The sequence below is a fragment of the Dromaius novaehollandiae genome, chromosome 37 (assembly GCF_036370855.1).
Source record: "Dromaius novaehollandiae isolate bDroNov1 chromosome 37, bDroNov1.hap1, whole genome shotgun sequence".
NCBI classification, from domain to species: domain Eukaryota; kingdom Metazoa; phylum Chordata; class Aves; order Casuariiformes; family Dromaiidae; genus Dromaius; species Dromaius novaehollandiae.
The window spans coordinates 477,208-499,732 of record NC_088136.1 but is presented as its reverse complement, the minus strand read 5'-3'; the positions used below and the strand labels follow the sequence as shown (position 1 = coordinate 499,732).

At 72.9% G+C, this 22,525-nt stretch overlaps 2 protein-coding genes across 3 annotated transcripts in view; one reads left to right on the top strand and one right to left on the bottom strand.

Annotated features, from left to right (window-relative positions):
• The window catches only part of LOC135325405 (voltage-dependent L-type calcium channel subunit alpha-1F-like), a 29,502-nt gene extending 20,373 nt beyond the window's left edge, over positions 1 to 9,129 (top strand). Inside the window, 22 exon segments of the mRNA XM_064503421.1 lie at positions 2,707 to 2,908; positions 3,007 to 3,165; positions 3,340 to 3,450; positions 3,565 to 3,648; positions 4,349 to 4,369; positions 4,454 to 4,582; positions 4,682 to 4,747; positions 4,858 to 4,949; positions 5,399 to 5,558; positions 6,140 to 6,267; positions 6,356 to 6,452; positions 6,532 to 6,634; positions 6,720 to 6,821; positions 6,900 to 7,030; positions 7,112 to 7,222; positions 7,300 to 7,436; positions 7,548 to 7,679; positions 7,807 to 7,877; positions 7,880 to 7,966; positions 8,303 to 8,415; positions 8,502 to 8,753; positions 8,841 to 9,129. Coding sequence (XP_064359491.1) covers positions 2,707 to 2,908; positions 3,007 to 3,165; positions 3,340 to 3,450; positions 3,565 to 3,648; positions 4,349 to 4,369; positions 4,454 to 4,582; positions 4,682 to 4,747; positions 4,858 to 4,949; positions 5,399 to 5,558; positions 6,140 to 6,267; positions 6,356 to 6,452; positions 6,532 to 6,634; positions 6,720 to 6,821; positions 6,900 to 7,030; positions 7,112 to 7,222; positions 7,300 to 7,436; positions 7,548 to 7,679; positions 7,807 to 7,877; positions 7,880 to 7,966; positions 8,303 to 8,415; positions 8,502 to 8,753; positions 8,841 to 9,086 — 2,734 coding nt within the window. The 3' untranslated portion in view covers positions 9,087 to 9,129.
• An 813-nt stretch (positions 9,130 to 9,942) lies between these two features.
• KDM5C (lysine demethylase 5C) lies at positions 9,943 to 22,349 on the bottom strand. Of its 2 annotated transcripts, none has more exons than XM_064503436.1 (27): positions 21,650 to 22,349; positions 20,012 to 20,089; positions 19,795 to 19,917; positions 18,766 to 18,936; positions 18,555 to 18,689; positions 18,352 to 18,475; positions 18,098 to 18,282; positions 17,862 to 18,020; positions 17,671 to 17,790; positions 17,435 to 17,593; positions 17,175 to 17,356; positions 15,932 to 16,094; positions 15,746 to 15,865; positions 15,468 to 15,662; positions 15,208 to 15,389; positions 14,648 to 14,772; positions 14,425 to 14,572; positions 14,251 to 14,347; positions 13,818 to 14,173; positions 13,608 to 13,746; positions 13,351 to 13,530; positions 13,133 to 13,279; positions 12,499 to 13,023; positions 12,338 to 12,395; positions 10,865 to 11,064; positions 10,452 to 10,643; positions 9,943 to 10,313 (listed from the first exon to the last, which is right to left on the bottom strand). In XM_064503436.1, the coding sequence occupies exons 1-27, from the start codon at positions 22,262 to 22,264 to the stop codon at positions 10,305 to 10,307; spliced, it is 4,887 nt and encodes a 1,628-aa protein (XP_064359506.1). In that variant the 5' UTR covers positions 22,265 to 22,349; the 3' UTR covers positions 9,943 to 10,304. The 2 variants fall into 2 exon arrangements, with proteins under 2 accessions (XP_064359506.1, XP_064359507.1); XM_064503437.1 differs by having other exon boundaries at positions 18,555 to 18,686.
• Between the last annotated feature and the right edge of the window lie 176 nt (positions 22,350 to 22,525).

Genomic DNA, 22,525 nt, shown 5'->3' with positions numbered 1-22,525 from the left:
GGGCCCTTCCGTAGCAGTTTCAAGGCTCTCCATAGCATTTGCAAGCCCCCCCCCAATTGCAGGTTCCAGATCTTTCCGTAGCAGTTTCAAGGCCCCCCCCCCATTGCAGGTTCCAGATCTTTCCGTAGCAGTTTCAAGGCCCCCCCCCATTGCAGGTTCCAGATCTTTCCGTAGCAGTTTCAAGGCCCCCCCCATTGCAGGTTCCAGATCTTTCCGTAGCAGTTTCAAGGCCCCCCCCCCATTGCAGGTTCCAGATCTTTCCGTAGCAGTTTCAAGGCCCCCCCCCCCATTGCAGGTTCCAGATCTTTCCGTAGCAGTTTCAAGGCCCCCCCCCATTGCAGGTTCCAGGCCTTTCCGTAGCAGTTTCAAGGCCCCCCCCATTGCAGGTTCCAGATCTTTCCGTAGCAGTTTCAAGGCCCCCCCCCATTGCAGGTTCCAGATCTTTCCGTAGCAGTTTCAAGGCCCCCCCCCCATTGCAGGTTCCAGATCTTTCCGTAGCAGTTTCAAGGCCCCCCCCATTGCAGGTTCCAGGCCTTTCCGTAGCAGTTTCAAGGCCCCCCCCCATTGCAGGTTCCAGATCTTTCCGTAGCAGTTTCAAGGCCCCCCCCCCATTGCAGGTTCCAGATCTTTCCGTAGCAGTTTCAAGGCCCCCCCCCATTGCAGGTTGCAGGCCTTTCCGTAGCAGTTTCAAGGCCCCCCCCCATTGCAGGTTCCAGGCCTTTCCGTAGCAGTTTCAAGGCCCCCCCCCATTGCAGGTTCCAGATCTTTCCGTAGCAGTTTCAAGGCCCCCCCCCATTGCAGGTTGCAGGCCTTTCCGTAGCAGTTTCAAGGCCCCCCCCTTTTCCAGGCCTTTCCATAGCAGTTTCAAGCCCCCCCCCCCACCCCAGGCTCTTCTGTTGCAGTTTCAAGCCCCCCCCCCCCCATAGCAGGATCCGGGCCTTTCCATAGCAGTTTCAAGGCTCCCCCCAACCTTTCCATAGCAGTTTCAAGGACCCCCCCATTTCCAGGCCTTTCCATAGCAGTTTCAAGGCTCCCCATAGCAGTTTCAAGGCCCCCCACTGGCTTTGCAGGTTCAAGGCCCTTCTCTAGCAGTTTCAAGGCTCCCCCCTTCCAGGCTCTTCTGTAGCAGTTTCAAGGCTCCCCATAGCAGCTTCAAGGCCCCCTCCCCATTTCCAGGCATTTCCGTAGCAGTTTCAACGCCCCCCCCGCCTTTCTGTAGCAGTTTCGAGGCTCCCCCACAGCAGTTTCAAGGACCCCCCCCCCCCCCTTTCCAGGCCTTTCCACAGCAGTTTCAAGACCCCACCCCCCCGGCAGTTTCTGGGCCCTTCCGTAGCAGTTTCAAGGCTCCCCATAGCATTTGCAAGCCCCCCCCCATTGCAGGTTCCAGATCTTTCCGTAGCAGTTTCAAGGCCCCTCCCCCAAGTTTCTAGGCTCCCCATAGCAGTTTCAAGGCCCCCCCCGCTTTGCAGGTTCTAGGCCCTTCTCTAGCAGTCTTAAGGCCCCCCCCCATAGCAGTTTTGAGCCCCCACGTAGCAGTTTCAAGAGGGTCCCAACTAGTTTCAGCCCACCCCCCCCCCCCCCCCAGTTTCAAGGATTCCCCACATCAGTGTCAAGACACAGCCTTGTAGTTTCAAGGCCCCCCCCCCCCCCAGTAACAGGTTCCAGGCCCTTCCGTAGCAGTTTCAAGGCTCCCCCCCCAACCTTTCCGTAACAGTTTCAAGCCCCCCCCCCCCCCGGGCTCTTCTGTTGCAGTTTCAAGCCCCCCCCCCCCAATAGCAGGTTCCAGGCCTTTCCGTAGCAGTTTCAAGGCTCCCCACAGCAGTTTCAAGGCCCCCCCCCTTTTCCAGGCCTTTCCATAGCAGTTTCAAGCCCCCCCCCCCCTTTTCCAGGCCTTTCCGTAGCAGTTTCAAGGCCCCCCCATAGCAGGTTCCAGGCCCTTCTGTAGCAGTTTCAAGGCACCCCCAACCTTTCCATAGCAGTTTCAAGGCCCCCCCCCCCCTTTTCCAGGCCTTTCCATAGCAGTTTCAAGCGCCCCCCCCCCCCTTGCAGGTTCCGGGCCTTTCCGTAACAGTTTCAAGGACCCCCCCCCCCCCCAGGCCTTTCCATAGCAGTTTGAAGCCCCCCCCCCCCCCCCCCCGCTTTGCAGGTTCTAGGCCCTTCTGTAACAGTTTCAAGGCCCCCCCCCAGGTTTTGGGCCCTTCTGTAACAGTTTCAAGGCCCTCCCCCAGGTTCTGGGCCCTTCTGTAACAGTTTCAAGGCCCCCCCCCCCAGGTTTTGGGCCCTTCTGTAGCAGTTTCAAGGCCCCCCCCCCCCATTGCAGTTTCTGGGCCCTTCTGTAACAGTTTCAAGGCCCCCCCCCCCCAGGTTTTGGGCCCTTCTGTAACAGTTTCAAGGCCCCCCCCCAGGTTCTGGGCCTTTCCGTAGCAGTTTCAAGGCCCCCCCCCCCCCCCCCATTGCAGTTTCTGGGCCCTTCTGTGGCAGCTGCACAGGTTTCCCAACTGCAGTTTCACGGCTGCCCCGTTCTGATTTCAAGGGATCCCAAATGCAGCGTCAAGACCCCACAGAGCAGCTTCGCGCCCCGCCCACCCCCCCCCACCAGACTTCCCCGGTGGCCGCATTTCAAGGCTGCTCTAGAGCAGGTTTAAGGCTCCCTATCTGTATTTTTAAGGCTGGCTCCTATAGCAGTTCCCCCCCCCCGGTGCGCAGGCTGCTGTACAAGGCCATCGATGCCAACGCAGAGGACCAGGGGCCCATCTACAACTACCGGGTCGAGATCTCCATCTTCTTCATCGTCTACATCATCGTCATCGCGTTCTTCATGATGAACATCTTCGTGGGCTTCGTCATCATCACCTTCCGCGCCCAGGGCGAGAGCGAGTACAAGAACTGCGAGCTGGACAAGAACCAGGTACGGGCGCAGGCCCGGCCGTGGCGGTGGCAGTGGCGGTGCCGGGTGCGCGGCGCCCCCCCTGCGAGCCCCCCCCCGCCGCCGCCTCCCTCCCGCAGCGGCAGTGCGTCGAGTACGCGCTGAAGGCGCAGCCGCTGCGGCGCTACATCCCCAAGAACCGCACGCAGTACCGCGTGTGGGCCATGGTCAACTCCACCGCCTTCGAGTACATCATGTTCGTCCTCATCCTGCTCAACACCATCGCGCTGGCCGTGCAGGTGGGTGCGGGGGGGCATCGGGGGAGGGGGAGGGACAGGCAGGGGCTCTCAGGGCTGGCGGTGGGCTTGGGGGGCAGCGAGGGGACATGTGGAGGGCACTTGGGGGCCCCCGGGGGGGCAGTTTGGGGATGCCTGGGGGGGTCTGGGGCTAGCTGAGCCCGTGCCCCCCCCCAGCACTACGAGCAGTCGAAGCCGTTCAACTACGTCATGGACCTGCTCAACATGGTGTTCACGGGGCTCTTCACCGTGGAGATGGTGCTCAAGATCATCGCCTTCAAGCCCAGGGTAGGCGCCCACCAGGGCCTCGTTGGGGGGGGCAGGAGCGTCGCACGGGGGCTGTGCAAGGTCCCCCCCCCCCGCGGAGGTGCCCCCCGCCCCGCTGACGCCCTGGTGCCCCAGCACTACTTCTGCGACGCCTGGAACACGTTCGACGCCCTCATCGTGGTGGGCAGCGTCGTCGACATCGCCGTCACCGAGGTCAACGTGAGTCGCGTTTCCCCCCCCACCCCCCCACCCCCCCCCCGGGCGCAGGGCACCCGGTCCTTGTGTCCTGTGCATCTGTCCGTCTGTCCATCTCGCCTCTCCGTGCGTCCGTCCGTCCATCTCGCCTCTCCGCGCGGCCATCCGTCGCCCGTCCCGCCTGTGCGTCCGTCCGTCCATCTCGCCTCTCCGTGCGGCCATCCATCGCCCGTCCCGCCTGTGCGTCCGTCTGTTCATCTCGCCTCTCCGTGCGGCCATCCGTCGCCCGTCCCGCCTGTGCGTCCGTCCATCTCGCCTCTCCGTGCGTCCGTCTGTCCATCTCGCCTCTCCGCGCGGCCATCCGTCGCCCGTCCCGCCTGTGCGTCCGTCCGTCCATCTCGCCTCTCCGTGCGGCCATCCATCGCCCGTCCCGCCTGTGCGTCCGTCTGTTCATCTCGCCTCTCCGTGCGGCCATCCGTCGCCCGTCCCGCCTGTGCGTCCGTCCATCTCGCCTCTCCGTGCGTCCGTCTGTCCATCTCGCCTCTCCGCGCGGCCATCCGTCGCCCGTCCCGCCTGTGCGTCCGTCCGTCCATCTCGCCTCTCCGTGCGGCCATCCGTCGCCCGTCCCGCCTGTGCGTCCGTCCATCTCGCCTCTCCGTGCGGCCATCCGTCGCCCGTCCCGCCTGTGCGTCCGTCTGTCCGCGCGGCTGCCTGTGCGCACCAGAACGGGGGTCACGTTGGCGAGGTACGGGGGTCCCCGGGGGTCCGGCGTCCCCGCCAATCGCGGCCCCACGGCTGGAGGACGCGGCCTGACCCCCGGCCGCCCCAGAGCTCGGAGGACAGCTCCCGCATCTCCATCACCTTCTTCCGGCTCTTCCGGGTGATGCGGCTGGTGAAGCTGCTGTCCAAGGGCGAGGGCATCCGCACGCTGCTCTGGACCTTCGTCAAGTCCTTCCAGGTGCCGCGGGGGGGGCGCGGGGGGGGGGCCGTCGCCAGCTCCCCCGGGTGCCGCGGGGGCCCCGAGCCCCCCGGCTGACCGCGCTGCCCGCTGCGCCAGGCCCTGCCCTACGTCGCCCTGCTCATCGCCATGATCTTCTTCATCTACGCGGTCATCGGCATGCAGGTGAGCCGCCCCGCACGGCCCCGTGCGGGGAGCAGCCCGCGGGGCTGGGGGGGGGGGGAGAGGCGGGGGGGCCGCGCGCCCCGGCCCCCCCAGCGCCCGGCTCCCCGCAGACCTTCGGGAAGGTGGCGCTGCAGGACGGGACCCAGATCAACCGCAACAACAACTTCCAGACCTTCCCCCAGGCCGTGCTGCTGCTCTTCAGGTGGGGGCTCCCCGCCGGCGCCCGGGGGGCCGAGGGCTGCCTACAGGGTCCCCGCGGGGTCCATGGGGCCCCAACGGGCCCCCGGGGGGCCGAGGGCTCCCTATAGGGTCCCCGCGGGGTCCATGGGGCCCCAACGGGCCCCCGGGGGGCCGAGGGCTCCCTATAGGGTCCCCGCGGGGTTGATGGATCCCCCACAGGCCCCCGGGGGGCCGAGGGCTCCCTATAGGGTCGCTGTGGGGTTGATGGATCCCCGCCGGCGCCCGGGGGGCCGAGGGCTGCCTACAGGGTCCCTCTGGGGCCGATGGGTCCCCGACGGGCCCCTCTTGGGGACACAGGGTCCCTGTGGGGTCCCTGCGGATCCCGTGGGTGCCCCGGGCTCTCCACAGGGCGTCCGGCGGCGGCGGGGGGGGCGGGGGCGCGCGGGGCCGCACAGGGTGCGCGTGGCCCAGGTGCGCCACGGGGGAGGCCTGGCAGGAGATCATGCTGGCCAGCCTGCCGGGCAAGCGCTGCGACCCCGAGTCGGACGCCGGCCCCGGCGAGGAGTTCACCTGCGGCAGCAACTTCGCCATCGTCTACTTCATCAGCTTCTTCATGCTCTGCGCCTTCCTGGTGAGCCCCCCCGGCCCCCGGCCATGGCCCGCCGCCCCCCATGGCCCCCCGGCCCCCCCGCAGCGCCCCGGGCCCCCCAGCACCAGCCCCGTGGGCCCTTTGCCTCCCTGCAGAGCCGCAGAAGCAGCACCCAGCCCTAGCAACGGCCCAGGCAACCGGCATAGCAACAGCCCCTGCCCCCTAGCAACGACCCTAGCAACACACATAGCAACAGCCCCTGCTCCTAGCAACGACCCCCAGCAACACTCATAGCAACCGCTACTGCCCCCAGCAACGGCCCCCACTAACACACATAGCAACAGCCCCTGCCCCTAGCAACGACCCTAGCAACACACATAGCAACAGCCCCTGCCCCTAGCAACGACCCCCAGCAACACACATAGCAACCGCTACTGCCCCCAGCAACGGCCCCCACTAACACACATAGCGACAGCCGCTGCCCCCAGCAACGGCCCCCAGTAACACACATAGCAATAGCCCCTGCCCCCTAGCAACGACCCTAGCAACACACATAGCAACAGCCCCTGCCCCTAGCAACGGCCCCCAGCAACACAGACAGCGACGGGCGCTGCCGCCCGCAGATCATCAACCTCTTTGTGGCCGTCATCATGGACAACTTCGACTACCTCACGCGGGACTGGTCCATCCTCGGCCCCCACCACCTCGACGAGTTCAAGCGCGTCTGGTCCGAGTACGACCCCGCCGCCAGGTCTGACCCCCCACCCCCGCCCCCCGCCTGCCGCCCAGGGGGCCCAGGCGTCCGGGGCGGCCTCACGCTCCACCTCCCACCCCCGCAGGGGCCGCATCAAACACCTGGACGTGGTGACGCTGCTGCGCCGGATCCAGCCCCCGCTCGGCTTCGGGAAGCTCTGCCCCCACCGCGTGGCCTGCAAGGTCAGCAGGACCCCGCTCGGGGGGGGGGGGGGGCGCCCGGACGCCTGGGCCCGCGCCCCACACCCCGCTGTCCCGCCAGCGCCTGGTGGCCATGAACATGCCGCTCAACTCGGACGGGACGGTGACCTTCAACGCCACCCTCTTCGCCCTGGTCCGCACCTCCCTCAAGATCAAGACGGAAGGTTGGGCGGCGCCCGAGCGCCTGGGCCCCGGGGCCGGGGGGCTCGCGGCCGGGGCCGGGTTCCCTGAGCGAGCCGCTCGCCCCAGGGAACCTGGACGTGGCCAACAAGGAGCTGCGCGCCGTGGTCAAGAAGATCTGGAAGAGGACGAAGCCCAAGCTGCTGGACGAGGTCATCCCGCCCCCGGAGGGTGAGCGCCGCCGTCCCCGGCGCCCCGCGGCCCCCCCCGTGTCCCCCCGCGGCCCCCCGCTGACGCTGCGCTCCCCAGAGGAGGAGGTCACCGTGGGCAAGTTCTACGCCACCTTCCTGATCCAGGACTACTTCCGCAAGTTCCGGCGGCGCAAGGAGCGGGGCATGCTGGGCCCCAGCGCCGGCCCCAGCAACGAGCGCGCCCTCCAGGTGGGCCGGGCCCGCCCCGGGACCCCCCCGGTGGGGGGGGCTGCCGCATAACCGCCCCCCCGCCCCCGCCCCTGCCCCCAGGCCGGGCTGCAGACCCTGCAGGCGCTGGGCCCCGAGATGCGCCGGGCGCTGAGCTGCGACCTGGAGGGCGACGGCGCCCCGGAGCCGGCTGAGGAGCAGCTGACCTACGCGGTGAGCCCCGCCCCCCGCAGAGGAGGCTCCGCCCACCTCGCACCCGCCCAGCAATAACCCCGCCCCTTCTCCTGCAGGCCCCCGAGACCCTGTACGGCTCCGCCCCCAGCCCCCCGCTCCGGGGGGAGCCCCCGGCGTCGGCCAGCCCCGTCCCCACGGAGGGGGAGGAGCCTGCGCCCCCCTCCCACGTGCCCACGCACCCCCACGGCAGCAGGTACCGCGGGGCGCCGGGGTCCCTGGGGCGAAGGGGGCACCCGGACGCCGGGGTCCCCGGGGTGAAGCGGGGGCACCCGGACGCCGGGGTCCCTGACGGCCCCGTGTGCAGGCGGCGCTCGGACGGGGGCCCCGGCCCTGGCCCCGGCGGGGGGCTGGAGGAGCCGGGACCCCCCGAGGACGGGGAGGAGCCGGGGGACGGCAGCCACGAGGACGACGCGGGGGGCCCGGCCGGACGGCACAGGTGAGCTGGGGCCGGCACCGCCGGGGCTGCGCGCGCAGCCGGGGGACCGGGTGACCCGTGGGGCGCCCCACAGCAGTGGGCCCCATGTGGGACCCCGCCCCTCACGCCCCCTGTCCCCGCCCCCCAGGCTGTTCGGGGCCGGCTCTGCCCCCTCCCCCGCTGGCTGGGTGGGGGCGGAGCCGCGGGCAGGGTCGCTGCCCCTCCCCCCCGGCACTTCGCCCTCCTCAACGGGGCCCTCGAGGGGCAGCAGCTCAAGCGGCGCCGCCTCCTGCCCCCCACGCCCACAGGTAGGGGCGGGGCCTCGGGGGGGTGGGGAGCCAGGGGCGGGGCCAGGGCCCAAGGGGTGGGGCTTATAGGGAGGGGACGTGGCCAGGGCCAAGTACCTAGGGGGGTGGAGCTTATGGGGAGGGGGCGTGGCCAGGGAGCCAGGGGCGGGGCTTGCAGGGAGGTGGCATGGCCGGGGAGGGGGCAGAGAGCCTGGGGCAGGCCCAGGTGCTTGGGGGTGGGGCTTATGGGGAGGAGGCGTGGCCAGGGAGCCAGCAGGGCTCCCCCACAGCCCTGCCGCGCCGGGGGCGGGGCCTGCGGGGCGGGGGCGGGGCCAGCAGCCTGACCGGGGGCGCCAGGCCGGAAGCCCTCCTTCGCCATCCAGTGCCTGCGGCGCCAGGGCAGCTGCGAGGACGAGCCCATCCCCGGCACCTACAACCCCTCGGGGCCGCCCGGCCCCGCCCGGCCCCAGGTACCGCCGGGGAGGCCCCCGCGCCCCCCCCCGCCCCCCTTGGCGAGGGCCTCCCCCCGGGCGCCCCGCTCACGGCCGCCTCGCAGGGCTACGGCAGCTCCGAGACCTGGCGCCTGGGCGGCTCCTCGCACGCCTGGGCGGCGGCGCCCGCCCGGGGCCACCTGCTCTACGCGCCCCTGATCCTGGTGGAGGGGGGGCCGCCGGGGGCCGGCGGGAGCCTCCCCCCGCTCTCGCGCTGGTTCGTGGGGGACCGCGGCCCCCCCGGGCCCCTCCGCCTGCGGCCCTGCGGCCCTCGGGACGCGCTCGCCCGCGGCTCCGCCGACAGCCTCGTCGAGGCGGTGAGTGACCTGGGGCGCCTCCATCCCCGCCGGCCCCCTCCCCGCGGCGGCGGCACGGGTGCCAGCCCACCCTGGCCCCCCCCGCAGGTGCTCATCTCGGAGGGGCTGGGGCTCTTCGCGCGGGACCCCAAGTTCGTGGCCGTGGCCAAGCGGGAGATCGCCGACGCCTGCGACATGACCATGGACGAGATGGAGAGCGCCGCCGCCGACCTGCTGACGCGCCGCCGCGCCTCGCCGGCCCCCGCCGGCCCCGTCTACAGCGACGAGGAGCCGCTGCGGCTGCCGGCCGAGGACGAGCTGGCCGACGAGATGGCCTGCGTCGGCGGGCCCTAGCCCCCCACCGCCCCCCCGCCCCAATAAAGCCCTGCTGTCACCAGGACGTGCTACCGAGGAGTCGCTGGGGCCCGCGGGGGGGAGGGGGGGCACTGCAGTAGGGGAACCTCGGGGCGGGGGGGGAACCTCAGCCTTTACCTCAGGGGAGACTATGGGGGGGGGGGCAGACCTCACTTTCTACCTCAGCAGATGTCACCAACAGGGAAAAACCTCACTTTTTACCACAAAGGAGGCAGCTGCAGGGGAAGAAATCTCACTTTTTACCTCAGGGGAGGCCACTAAGGGGGGGGAAAGTTCACTTTTTACCTCAGGGGACGCTGCCAGTGGGGGGAAACCTCACCTTTTACCTCAGGGGAGGCAGCCACAGGGAAAGAAACCTCATTTTTTACCTCAGAGGAGACTGCCGGGGAAGAAAACCTCACTTTTTACCTCAGGGAAGGCTACTGCGAGGGGAAGAACCTCACTTTTTACCTCAGTGGAGCCCACTGGGGGGTGAAAACCTAAGTTTTTACCACAGGGGATGACGCTGGGGGGGTCCCTGCTCGCTTTTCACCTCAAGGCAGGCTGCCAAAGGGGAGAAAACCTCACGTTTTACCTCAGGAATCGCCGCCGGAGGAGTCCCCGCTCGCTCTTTACCTCACGGAGCCTCATGGCGGCCCGAGCGCCAACGGTCACCGCCTCGCGCGCCGCCGCCGCCGCCACCTGCCCCCGGCACGCGCCGCGCCCCCATTGGCGGAGGCGGCGGCCAATGGGGAAGCCGGCCGGCCCGGGGCCCCGCCCCCCGCGGCGCATGCGCAGCGCAGGGACAGCCCCACGTGGGGCGCCCCCCCCCGCCGTGCGACACAGACCCCCCCCGTTAGCCTCCAAAGTTTAATAATAATAAAAAAAATCATAATACAATAAAATAAGGGCCCCCCCCGGCCCCGGCCCCGCCCCACTACAAAGAGCCCGAGACAGTTAGTGTCGGCACGGGGGGGCGCGGGCCCCCCATCCAGCCCCCCGCCCTCGTCCCCCTATAAAAACCCCGGCGAGCGGGTGGGCGGGGGGGCCGCGCTGGGGGCGCCCGGGCCCCCCCGGCCCCGCGGTACAAAAGAAACCAACGCAAATAATTACATCGCCGGGGGGGGCGGGGGGCGGCGGGGCCGGGAGGGGCCCCGACCCGGGGGCGGGGGGCGTCCCCCCGCCGGCGTCGCGTCCGTCCGAGCTGGGGGCTCCGCGTCACGAGTCCTGGGGGGGGGCGGCAGCGCTCAGGGGGGGCGGCGGCGCCCGGGGGGGTGGGGGGGGCCGGGCGTCACCCGGCCACCCCCCCCCGCCACCGCCGGGCCCCCGTCACCCCAGGGCGCCCGCGGCCCGCGCCCCACTCACCCCCGGGGCGTGGGGGCCCGGCGGGGGGCTGGCGCGGGCGGCCCCCCCCTCGGCGCCCCGGCTCCTCTTTGGCTCCAGCTCCTCCTTGGCCAGGGGCGGGAGGTCGCCCCGCTCGGCGCGGCGCTTCCGGCGGCGCTCGGGGTCCCGCTCGCGGCCCCGCGCCCGGGCGCCCCGCCGCTCCGCCTGCTCCAGCTGCGGGGGGGGGGGGGGGGGGGGGACACCGTCAGGGGTGGGGGGGGGGGATTTGGGCCCCCCGGGGCGGTTTCTCGCCCCGCGGAGGCAGTTTGGGGTCCCCACCCCGCGGAGCAGGCAGGAGGGGGGCTCCGGGGGTGAAGAGGGGCAGGGAGGAAGGTTTGGGGGTGGTTTCGGGGCCAAGGGGGGAGCTCAGGGGCGGGGGCCCGGGGGGGCCTCACCTCGAGGAGGAGGCGGAAGAGGGCGAGGGGGGGCGGCCGGGCGGCCTGCAGCAGGCGCCAGATGCTCTGGGCCTCGTCGAGCGTCACCTCCAGCAGGTCGCCCTCCATCATCAGCTCCTCCAGCGGCCGCCGGGCGCCCTCGGCCAGCTCCAGCACCGGGCCCTGCAGCCGCGGCAGCGCCGCGCTCAGCGCCTCCAGCTCTGCGGGGGGGGAGCGGGGGGTCAGCGGGGCCCCCCCACGGCCACGCCGCACCCGTGGGACCCACGGGACCCCCCCGCGGCCACGCCGGACCCCCGGGGCCTCCCCAGCTCCAGCACCGGGCCCTGCAGCCGCGGCAGCGCCGCGCTCAGCGCCTCCAGCTCTGCGGGGGGGGAGCGGGGGGTCAGCGGGGCCCCCCCGCGGCCACGCCACACCCGTGGGACCCCCCCGCGGCCACGCCGGACCCCCGGGGCCTCCCCAGCTCCAGCACGGGGCCCTGCAGCCGCGGCAGGGGGAACGGGGGGGACGGGGGCGCGGGGCCCCCCCACGGCTGCGCGGGACCCCCAGGGCCTCCCCCTACTCACGTAGGACCCATGGGGCTCACGCAGGATCTATGGGGCCCTCCCATGGGATACACAGAGCCCTCCCCATGGCCAGGGGGGACCCGTGGGGCTCACACGAGGTCTGTGGGGCCCTCCCCACGGCCACGTAGGATCTATGGGGCCCACGCAGGATCTGTGGGGCCCTCCCCATGGCCACGTAGGATCTATGGGGCCCACGCAGGATCTATGGGGCCCTCCCCACGGCCACGTAGGATCTATGGGGCCCACATAGGATCTGTGGGGCCCTCCCCATGGCCACGCAGGATCTATGGGGCCCACACAGGATCTGTGGGGCCCTCCCCATGGCCACGCAGGATCTGTGGGGCCCACGTAGGATCTATGGGGCCCTCCCCACGGCCACGCAGGATCTATGGGGCCCAGGCAGGATCTGTGGGGCCCACGCAGGATCTATGGGGCCCTCCCCACGGCCACGCAGGATCTGTGGGGCCCACGCAGGATCTATGGGGCCCTCCCCACGGCCACGCAGGATCTGTGGGGCCCAGGCAGGATCTGTGGGGCCCTCCCCATGGCCATGCAGGATCTGTGGGGCCCACGTAAGATCTATGGGGCCCTCCCCACGGCCACGCAGGATCTGTGGGGCCCAGGCAGGATCTGTGGGGCCCTCCCCATGGCCACGCAGGATCCGTGGGGCTCACACAGGATCTGCAGAGCCCTCCCCACATGCCCACAGGCCCCACAGGCTCCCCCCCACCCTCCCGCAGGATCTATAGGGCCCTCCCCACCCCCCACAGGGGGGCTCCGGGGGGACCCCCAGGTGCCTCCCAGGAGCACACGGGAGTCGCACAGGACCCGCGAGCCCCACACACAGACCCACACGGGACCCACAGCGGGTGCGCAGGGCCCCCCCCGCCCCGAGCGCCGCCGTCCCCACCTGAGGGCAGGGGCCCGTTCTTCTCAGGGCTGGGGGCATCGCCGTTCTCCACGGAGACCTGGGGAGCGAGGCCGGGGGTGAGGGGAGGCCGAGGACCGTGGGACGCCGCCCCCCCCCCCCCCCCGCCGCCGCCGCCCCCCCGGCCGCCCCCCCGGCCGCACCTTGGGCTGCTCGTTGCGGCTGCTCTCGCGCAGGGCGCCGGCGCCGTCGCCGTGCAGGCGGTGCCGCAGGGCGGCCAGGCGCTCCAGGGGCCCGGCCACCTCGGGCGAGGCCAGCAGCCGCCGCGCGCGGTCCTGCCAGGTGATGGCCCGCTCGGTGAGGCACTGCAGGGCCTCGCCCTCGGGCAGCCGCACCGGCAGCTTCTGCAGGGCCACCAGCAGCGCCAGGATGGTCTCCAGGCGCGGCCGCCGCGACCGCTGGCACAGCGGGCACAGGAACTTGGCGTCCCACTCCCACCAGGCCGGCGAGGGCTTCTGGGCGCCCAGGCGGGGCCAGGCCACGCAGGCGCCGTGGAACCAGTCGCGGCAGAGCTGGCACTGCAGCATGCCGGGCGCCGGCGGCTGCCCGCACACGCACGAGGGCGGCCCGGGGCCCGGGGCCGGCGGCGAGGCCTTCTGCGCGTTGGCGTGCCGCAGCCGCAGCATCCCCTCCTTCTCCTTCTGCTCCCCCTCCTTGAACGCCACGATCTGCGGGGGGGAGCGCGGGGGGGGGGGGTGAGCGGGGGGGGGTGAGCGTGGGCCCCGCCGTGCCCCCCGCCCCGCCCCGCCCCGCCGTCCCCCCCCCGCCCCGGCTCACCACGGCGCCCGGGTCCCGCAGGTCCTGCGCCGACAGCCCCAGGCTCTCCGTGTCCAGCTTGAAGAGCCCCGGCTCCTGCTCGGGCTCCCGGCGCCACTTGAGCCGCTTGCTGCTGTCGGAGCCGGCGTCGGCGCAGGGGCACAGCACCTGCGGGCGCAGGGCGCGTCGGCGGGGGCCGCGGCCGCCCCCCCGGCCCCCCCCCCAGCGCCGGCACCCACCTCCAGCAGCGTGTAGCAGGAGTTCTTCTTGAGGAAGGTGCGGGAGGCCTTGTCGCGCCACGAGTGGGCCGCGCCCACCTGCACCTCCAGCTGCCGCAGCTCCTCCAGCCGCACCGGCAGGTCCCGGCCCACGGCCACCAGCCCCTCCAGGTCGTCCAGGCACGGGTAGTGGTCGCCGTTCTGGGGGGGGACGGTGCGGCTGAGCCCCCCGCGGCCCACCCCCCCCCGGCCGCCCGCCCCGCGGCCCCCCCGCCCACCTGGATCTCCTCGACGTCGGCGATCCAGGCCCGGGCCTTGGCCAGAGCCTCCTTGAGCGCCTGGATGTTGGGCAGCAGCGCCGGGATGTTCTCCGCCTCCTTGATGATGGCGGCCAGCGTGGCCGGCGGGTGCTTCTGCCTGCGGGCGCGGCGGGGCCGTGAGGGCGCGGGGGGGCCGCCGCCGGCCTCCCCCCCGCCCCGGGCGCTCACCTGGCCTCCAGGCACATCTGGGCCTTCTCCTCCCAGCGCTGGGCGATGGTGAGCAGCTCCTGCAGCTCGGCCGTGGCCACGTCGACGGCGGGGCCGGGGGCCACGGTGCGCCCGGCCTGGATGAGCCCCCGCATGGCGGGCAGCGGCACGCGGGCCCGCGGCGAGCGCAGCGTGGCCGTCACCTCCTCCAGCCAGGCCGCCTGCGCCAGCTGCCGCTCCAGCCGCCGGCCCTCGGGCACCTCCACGCCCAGGCGGGCGCCGCGCTCCCGCAGGGCCCGCAGCGCCGCGGAGGGGGCCGCCGCCTCCAGCGCCGCCCGCGCCTCCGCCTGGAAGGCCTCCACGCGCTCCAGCAGCCCCTGGGGCCGGGCGAGGCGTCAGCGGGCCCGGGGGGGCGGGGGGGGGTTGCCCACGGCCCCCCCGCGCCCCGGCTCACCTGCACCTCCCCGATCTGGTGCATGACGCAGGGCAGCTGGTTCATCTGCTCCAGGAAGGCGCGCAGCTCCTCCGCCGTCAGCGAGGCCGCCGGCACCCTGCGCCCGCACAGCGGCCGTCAGCCCGGTCCCGGGGGGCGGCCGGGGGGGGGGGGGCGCGCGGGGGGGCCGCTCACCCGGTCTCCTGGGAGCTGATGAGCCCCAGGGCCTCGGAGACGCAGCGCTCGGCCTGGCCCAGGCAGCCCTTGAGCCGGTGCAGCAGCTCGTTCTCGGGGAACTTGCGCTCCCGCGCCTCCGACTCCAGCGCCCGCAGCTCCTCCAGCGCTGGGGGGGGGGGGGGGGAGCGTCAGGGGGGGCTGCCGGCGTCCCCCCACCCCCCCCCCCGGCCGCCCCACTCACTGCGCTTGCGGCCGTCCTCCACCTCCAGGGCGATGCGGACCTTGTTGGCCCAGGTGTCGAAGGACTCGGCCCGCACCTTCAGCTTGTGCAGCATGGCCGGCAGCTCGTCCAGCGTGTAGCGGTACCTGGGGGGGGGGGCACGGCGGCGTGGGGGGGGGCGCGGGGCTGCCGGGACCCCCGGGGCTGCGTCCACGACGCCCCATGGGCACAGGGGGGCTGCCAAGACCCCCCCCAGACCATGCCAGGACCCTCCCCAGGCACAGGGGGGCTTCTGGGAGCCCCCAGGCCCTGCCACGACCCCCCCACAGGCATGTTGGGGCTGCCAAGACCCCCCTGGGCCCTGCCACGACCCCCCCACAGACATGTCGGGGCTGCCGAGACCCCCCCGGGCCTTGCCACGACCCCCCCACCGACATGTCGGGGCTACCAGCAGCCCCAGGGTTGTGTCTGTGAACCCCCAAGGCAACAGGGGGGCCGCCAGGACCCCCCGACCGCGCCCCGATCCCCCCCAGGGGCACAGGGGGCCACAGGGCCCCCCCCGGGCGGGCGGCGGCCCCCACCTGAGGTACTGCTTGCTGCGGGGGCACTTGCAGAGGTCGTCCATGTGGTAGAGGCAGACGAGGCACTGGGGGCAGTCGTAGCAGGCCAGCGCCGAGAGGAAGCACGTCGTCTTGCACTTGTCGCACTGCCGCTCGTCGTCGGGCAGCAGCTCGAAGGCCTCCCGCTCCGCCTCCGTGATGCCCTGTGTGGGGCGGGGGGGGGCCGTCAGCGCCCGCGGGGGGGCCCCGAACCCCGCCCCCCCGCCCCGGGGCGGCCGCACCTTCTCCAGCAGCGCCTTGCGCAGCTTGCGCTCCTCCTGCACCAGCACGAACATCTCCTTGTGCACCGCCGCGGCCAGGTTGAGGTCCAGCTTCTCGGGGCAGGCCGCCATCTTGCAGATGAGCTCCTCGTGCGAGAAGACGCAGTAGCGGCGCAGGCGCCGGTAGTGCTCGATGCACTGCCGGCCGGCCGGCAGCTACGGAGCGGGGCACAGGGCTCAGCGCCGCCCCGCGCCCCCCCCGCGGCCCCCCCGCCCCGCGGCCCCCCCGCCCCGCTCACCCAGTCGGCGGTGCAGAAGTTGACGGCCTCGGCGAAGTTGTAGCCCTGGTTGAAGCCGCTGTGGTAGGCGCGGGGGAAGGTGATGACGAACTCGCCGGCGCACTGGTTGGTCCGCACGACCTGGGGGGGGGGGCGGGGGTGAGGGGCGGCGGGGGGGCGGCGGGGGGGCGGGGGGGCGGCACTCACGGGGACGCCGTGCGCCATGAGGGTGTTGGGGTTCATGAGGGTGACGAGCTGGTGCAGCAGGTCGGGCTGGCTCTCGAACAGCTCCGGCGTCAGCTTCTTCATCACCTCCTCCAGGTGCTCCGCCGCGAAGGACGGCACGCCGTACCACGTCTTGGGCTCGCCCCTGGGGGGGGGGGGCACACGGTCGGGGGGGGCAATAAACCCCCCATCCCGCCCCACACCACGTCTTGGGCTCGCCCCTGGGGGGAACACGGTCGGGGGGGCCATAAACCCCCCATCCCGCCCCACACCACGTCTTGGGCTCGCCCCTGGGGGGGACACGGTTGGGGGGGCCATAAACCCCCCATCCCGCCCCACACCACGTCTTGGGCTCGCCCCTGGGGGGGACACGGTCGGGGGGGCGATAAACCCCCCACCCTGCCCCACACCACGTCTTGGGCTCGCCCCTGGGGGGGACACGGTCGGGGGGGCGATAAACCCCCCATCCCGCCCCACACCACGTCTTGGGCTCGCCCCTGGGGGGGACACGGTCGGGGGGGCGATAAACCCCCCATATCCCGCCCCACACCACGTCTTGGGCTCGCCCCTGGGGGGGACACGGTCGGGGGGGCGATAAACCCCCCACCCTGCCCCACACCACGTCTTGGGCTCGCCCCTGGGGGGGGGACACGGTCGGGGGGAGCCTGAACCCCCCATACCCTGCCCCACACCATGTCTTGGGCTCGCCCCCGGGGGGGACACGGTCGGGGGGAGCCTGAACCCCCCATATCCCGCCCCACACCACGTCTTGGGCTCGCCCCTGGGGGGGACACGGTCGGGGGGGCCCAAACCCCCCATATCCTGCCCCACACCACGTCTTGGGCTCGCCCCCGGGGGGGACACGGTCAGGGGGGGCCTGAACTCCCCATATCCCGCCCCGTACCACGTCTTGGGCTCGCCCCTGGGGGGGACACGGTCGGGGGGGCGATAAACCCCCCATCCCGCCCCACACCACGTCTTGGGCTCGCCCCTGGGGGGGACACGGTCGGGGGGGCCTGAACCCCCCATATCCTGCCCCACACCACGTCTTGGGCTCGCCCCTGGGGGGGACACGGTCGGGGGGGCGATAAACCCCCCATATCCTGCCCCACACCACGTGTTGGGCTCGCCCCCAGGGGGGACACGGTCAGGGGACCCCGAAATCCCCCCTTCCCACCCCATAGCACCTGAGGGCCCGGCCCCCCCGGCCCCCCCCGGGCCCCACCAGTGGAGGTAGTTGATGGAGTAGCTCCAGTGGTCCTCGATGTGCCAGCAGAAGGCGGAGAACACCATGCCCACGTAGAGCCAGGGCACCTTCATGCCCGAGATGTCGGCGTTGATGTGGCACAGCACCGACTGCTTCAGCACCGGCATCACGTTGAGGTTCCAGCCGCTGCCGGCGTACTCCTGGGGGGGGGGACGGCGTCAGGGCGGGGGCCGCGGGGGGGGGCTGCGGCGGGGGGGGGGCCGGGCCGCGCCGCTCACCTCCTCCTCCGGCGACAGCTTCCGCTTGCCGTCGCTGATGGGGAAGCCGCTGCCGAACTCCTTGGAGTGGATGTCGGCCCCGTACTCCACCGTCACGTCCTCCTCGATGCTGTTCACCAGGCGCCAGAACTCCTTCTCCACCAGCTCCGTGGGCACCATCTGCGGGGGGGCCGGGCGGGGGGTGAGGCGAGGCGGGGGCGGCCCCACGGCGCCCCACGGCGCCCCGCGGCACTCACGTGGACGGGCATGTTGAAGTAGTCGGCCTTGAAGGAGTCTGCCATCTCGCCGAAGCTCTGCAGCGTGTACTCGCGCGTGGCCTGCTCGAAGCCGAAGGCCTCCGGCGGGCGCTTGCACTCCTGCGGGGCGGCGGGGTGAGCGTGGGGCGCCCCACGGCGCCGCCCCCCCGCCCCCCGGCCCCCCCGCTCACCGCCATGACGCATTTGGGGCAGCGCCAGATGCCCTTGGGGATCTCGGGCAGCGGCGGCAGCAGGCAGAAGATGTGGTAGTTGTCGTCGCAGCCGTCGCACAGCAGCAGCTTGTCGTCCTCGTCGCCCCGCGAGCAGATGCGGCACACGTAGGAGTCGATCTGGGGGGCGGAGGGGCTCAGGGGGGGCCGCCCCACGGCGCAGCCCCCCAACCCCGGCGCGGCGCGGGGGCACTTACGAACTGGCTGTTGCTGTGGCTGCGGCGCAGGCGCATGGTCATCTTGGTGCAGGGCTCGGGGCTGTGCCGCAGCTCCTCCTTGGCCTCCGGGTAGGCGCGCGGCGACGCCGGCTCCGCCTTGGCCTCGGGCCCCGCCGGCTCCTCCTTCACCACCACCGTGGGGGGGCACTCGGGGCCCTCCTTGTCTGGGGGGGGGAGGCTCAGCGGTGCCCCCCAACGCGGCCGGCCCCCCCCCGCCCCGCCCCGGCGCTCACCCTTCTTCCGCAGCGTCTTGTCCTTGGCCACCAGCCCCAGGCCCAGCATCTTGGGGCCGGCGCCGTAGATCTGCAGCTTCTTCAGCTCGGGGTTCTTCTCGATGTCCTCCTCCGTGGGCTCCGGCTGCGGGGGGGGGGGGGGGGTCAGGGCCGTGGGGCGGGCGCCGTGGGGCGGGGGGGGGGGCCGTGGGGCGGGGGCTCACCTCCTGCTGCAGGCGCTTGGCCCGGCGTCCGTAGCTGTTGAACTTGGAGGGCTGCACGGACTGGCGCAGCGGGATGCTGTGGGGCTTGTACTCCTTGTCCTTCTCCTCGCTCTCGAAGGGCCGCGCGTGGCACTGCTGGGGGCGGGGGGCCGTCAGGCGGCGGCGGCGGCGGGGCGGCCCCCCCCCCCGGCCCCCCCGGGCCCCCCCTCACCACCAGGTTGGCGCCGGACTGGTACATCTCGTAGGGGTAGATGATGCGCTCGTAGTGGGCGCGCAGCAGCGAGCCGATGTTCTTGCCCGAGGGGTAGGCGAGGCGCTGGGCCACCCGCGCCCACCGCCGGTCCTTGCAGATGGCCTCGTAGCCCCCCTCCTCCATCACCACCTGCGCGGGGGGTGCGGGGCGGGGGGGGGGTGAGCGGCCCGCGGGGCGCACGGACGGACGCACGGACGGACGCACGGATGGACGCATGGACGGACGGATGGGCAGGCACCCGGACGGACCTCCAGACACCCGGACGGACGCACAGACACCCGGACGGATGGGTGGGCACCCGGACGGACCTCCAGACACCCGGACACACGCACGGACACATGCACGGACACCCGGACGGACACCCGGACACACGCACGGACACCTGGACAGACCCCCGGACGGATGCATGGACACCCGGACACATGCACAGACACTCGGATGGACACCCGGACCCCCGGATGGACACCCGGACGGATGCATGGACACCCGGACACATGCACAGACACTCGGACGGACCCCCGGACACACGCACGGACGCACAGACACCCGGACACATGCACAGACACTCGGATGGACCCCCGGACGGACACCCGGACACCCGGACGGACCCCCGGATGGACCCCCGGACGGATGCATGGACACCCGGATGGACACCCGGACGGACGCACGGACACCCGGACACACGCACGGACACTCGGACAGACCCCCAGATGGACACCCGGACAGACACACGGACACCTGGACGGACCCCCGGACGGACAGCCAGCCAGACCTCCGGACACCCGGCCGGATGCACAGACACACGGACAGACACACGGACACCCGGACGGACCCCTGGAGCCCAGACGGACGCCCGGACACCCGGACAGATGCACGGCCACCGGGACGGACCGCCAGACAGACGCATGGACCCCTGGATGGACGCGCAGACCCCCGGACAGACCCCCGGCCGGACCCCCGGACACCCACACGGACCCCCGGCCGCACCTTGCTGAGGCTGTAGAGGTCGAGGATGCGCCGCTCCACGTTGGGGATCTTCAGCGAGGAGCCCTGGATCTCCCAGAACTTGGCGATCTGGTCCAGGTAGTTGAGCTTCACCCGGGTCTGCGCCTGTGGGGGGGGGGAGGGGGGGGCGGGGGCGGCTGAGCCACGGGGGGGGGGCATGCGGGGCCACCCCCCCCCCCGGCCCCCCCGCGCCCCTCACCTCCAGCTCGTTGAGCCGCTGGATGCGCGGCGTGAACCTGAAGTTATCCACCTCCACGGCGAAGGGGGGCTGCCAGTCCTGGGGGGACGACGGGGGGGGGTGAGCGCCGTGGGGGGGGGGGGGGGCGCGGTGACGCCAGCGCGGCCCTCCCTCCCCTCCCCTCCCCTCCCCTCCCCGGAAGCCCGGCGGCTCCGGCCCCCCCGGCGCCGCAGGGGGGCGCGCGGGACAAAGGGGCCCCCGCCGGGCCGCCCCCCCCCGCGGCAGGCGGCCCACACTGGGCAGGGGGGCGCGACCCCCCCGCGCCGCCGGCTCCCCCCGCCGCCCGCCAGACAAAGGCCCGGCGCTGGCAGCCATATTGGCCGTGTCACCGCCGCCGTCGCGCGGCCGCGCGGGGCCGGGGGGGGCGCGCGCCCTGAGCCCCCCCCGCCAGCGCTGAGGCCCCCCCGGATGCGGCCAGGCCTGCCCCCCCCAGCCCGGCCCCACGGCCCCCCCCGGCCCGGCCCCACGGCCGTGTTTACCAGGCCCCGGCGGGCGCTTCCGGCGCGCGAGCACCGCCGGCGCACGGCCCCCCCCGCCGTGATTTACCCCCCCCCCGCCGCGATTTACCCCCCCCCAACCCGCGGGTATTTACCCCCAGAGGCACTTCCCCCCCCTGCGGCATGGTGGGTGTTCGCCCACCCCCGGGGGGTGTTTACACCCCCAAACCGGCGGCGGTTCACGGGTGCCCCAGGGGTGTCACACCCGCTGGGGGGGGGGTCGGTGGTCACAAGCCCCCACCCAAGAGGACGCTGCCCCCGCCCCGGCGGGTATTTACCCGCTCAGTGGCCTGTGAGCAGGTATCGCCCCCGCGTTACGGTGGGTATTTACCCGCTCGCAGGCCGGTAAGCAGGTATCGCCGCCACGATGCAGCGGGTATTTACCTGCCCAGGGGCCTGTGAGCGGGTGCTGCCCCCCCCAGCAGTATTTACCCGCTTACGGGTCTGTAAAGGGGCTTTGCTCCCATGTTGCGGTGGGAATTTACCCACGTGCGGGCCCGTAAACAGGTATTACCCCACACGGTACAGCGGGTATTTACCCACGTGCGGGCCCGTAAGCGGGTGCTGCCCCCCGTGATGCGGAGGGTATTTACCTGCTCGCCAGCCTGTAAGCGAGGGTGGGCCCTGCTGCTGTGCTGGGTATTTACCCGCTCGCCGGCCCGTAAGCGGGTATCACCCCACACGACACAGCGGGTATTTACCCGCTTATAGCCCTGCAAGCAGGTCTTGCCCCCCACACAGCAGGTATTTACCCGCTTACAGTCCCGTAAGCAGGTTTTGCCCTCCGCGACCCAGTGCGTATTCGCCCGCTCAGTGGCCCACGAGCGGGTGCCCCCGTGTTGCGGTGGGTATTTACCCGCTCAGCGGCCCGTAAGCAGGTATTGCCCCCGCGACACAGTGGGTATCTACCCGCTCAGCGGCCCGTAAGCGGGTATTTCCCCACATCGCGGTGGGTATTTACCCGCTCAGCGGCCCTTGAGCAAGTTATCGTCCCCGCGTCGCGGTGGGTATTTACCCGCTGCCCGGGGGCCGCGCGCGCGCGTCGCGGTGGGTATTTGCCCCCCCGGCGCGGCCCCCCGCCCCCCCGGCGGCCCCTACTCACGGCCGGGGGCCGGATCTTGCAGATGCCGCTCTTCTCGGCGATGGGCCGGATCTTGGCGATGTAGCCCAGGGGGTCGCTGAACTCGGCCCAGCTGGGCTCGAACACGGGGCACTCGGGCGGCGGCAGAAAGTCCTCGGGGGGCTCCGCATCGCCGCCCGCCGCCAGCCAGGGCCCGGCCCACTCGGGCCGCGGCTCCGCGGCCGCCGCGCCCCGCGCCGCCGGCTCCCCCCCGCCCCTGCCCGGCCGCCGCGCCGCCCGCTCCTCGGCGCCGGGGGCGGCCGGCTCCCCGCCGCCGCAGCCCGCGCGGCCGCCCCAGGCCTTGCGGGGGCTCCGCTCCTCGCCCGCCGGCCGCCCGCCGCCGCCGCCCGCCGCCGCCGCCGCCTTGGCCCGCGCCTCCCCGCCGGCCTTGCCGGGCCGCGGCGCCGCGGCGCCCCGCTCCTCCGCCGGGGGGGCCGCCTCCTCGCCCGGCGCCTCCTCGCCCGCGGGCCGCGGGGGGGTGGCCCGCAGCGGGGCCTCCCCCGGCGCCGCCGCCGCCGCTACCGCCGGCCCGGGCGCGGCGCCCCACTCGGCCCAGCCGCCCGCCGCGCGCTGCTGCTGCTCGCCCGCCGCCGCCATCCCCCGCGGCGCCTCGGGGGGGTCCCGCCGCCCGCGCCGCGCCTCAGGGGGCCATGGCGGCCCCGCCGCGGGGGCCCGCCCGCCCCGAGCCCCGAGCCGCCGCCCCGCCCCGCCCCGCCGCGCCGCGCCGCGACCCGCCGCCGCCGCCCCCGCCGCCGCCCGGCCGCGGCTCAAGCCCGAGGCCTGCCCGGTCCCCCCGGCCTGGCAGCCGCCGCCATCTTGAGTGCCCTCCTCCTTTCTCTTCCCCGCCCCCCCCCCGCG

What these genes read in the sequence shown, in the direction of transcription:
- KDM5C (XM_064503436.1), bottom strand. Translation starts at nt 22,264, where the DNA reads ATGGCGGCGGCGGGCGAGCAGCAGCAGCGCGCGGCGGGCGGCTGGGCC. An exon ending in CCAAGCGCCTGCAGCAGGAG is followed by an intron (nt 18,476 to 18,554) that starts GTGAGCCCCCGC and finishes CCCCCCCCGCAG; the next exon opens with CCGGAGCCCACGGAGGAGGA. An exon ending in AGCTGTCGCCGGAGGAGGAG is followed by an intron (nt 17,357 to 17,434) that starts GTGAGCGGCGCG and finishes CCCCCCCCCCAG; the next exon opens with GAGTACGCCGGCAGCGGCTG.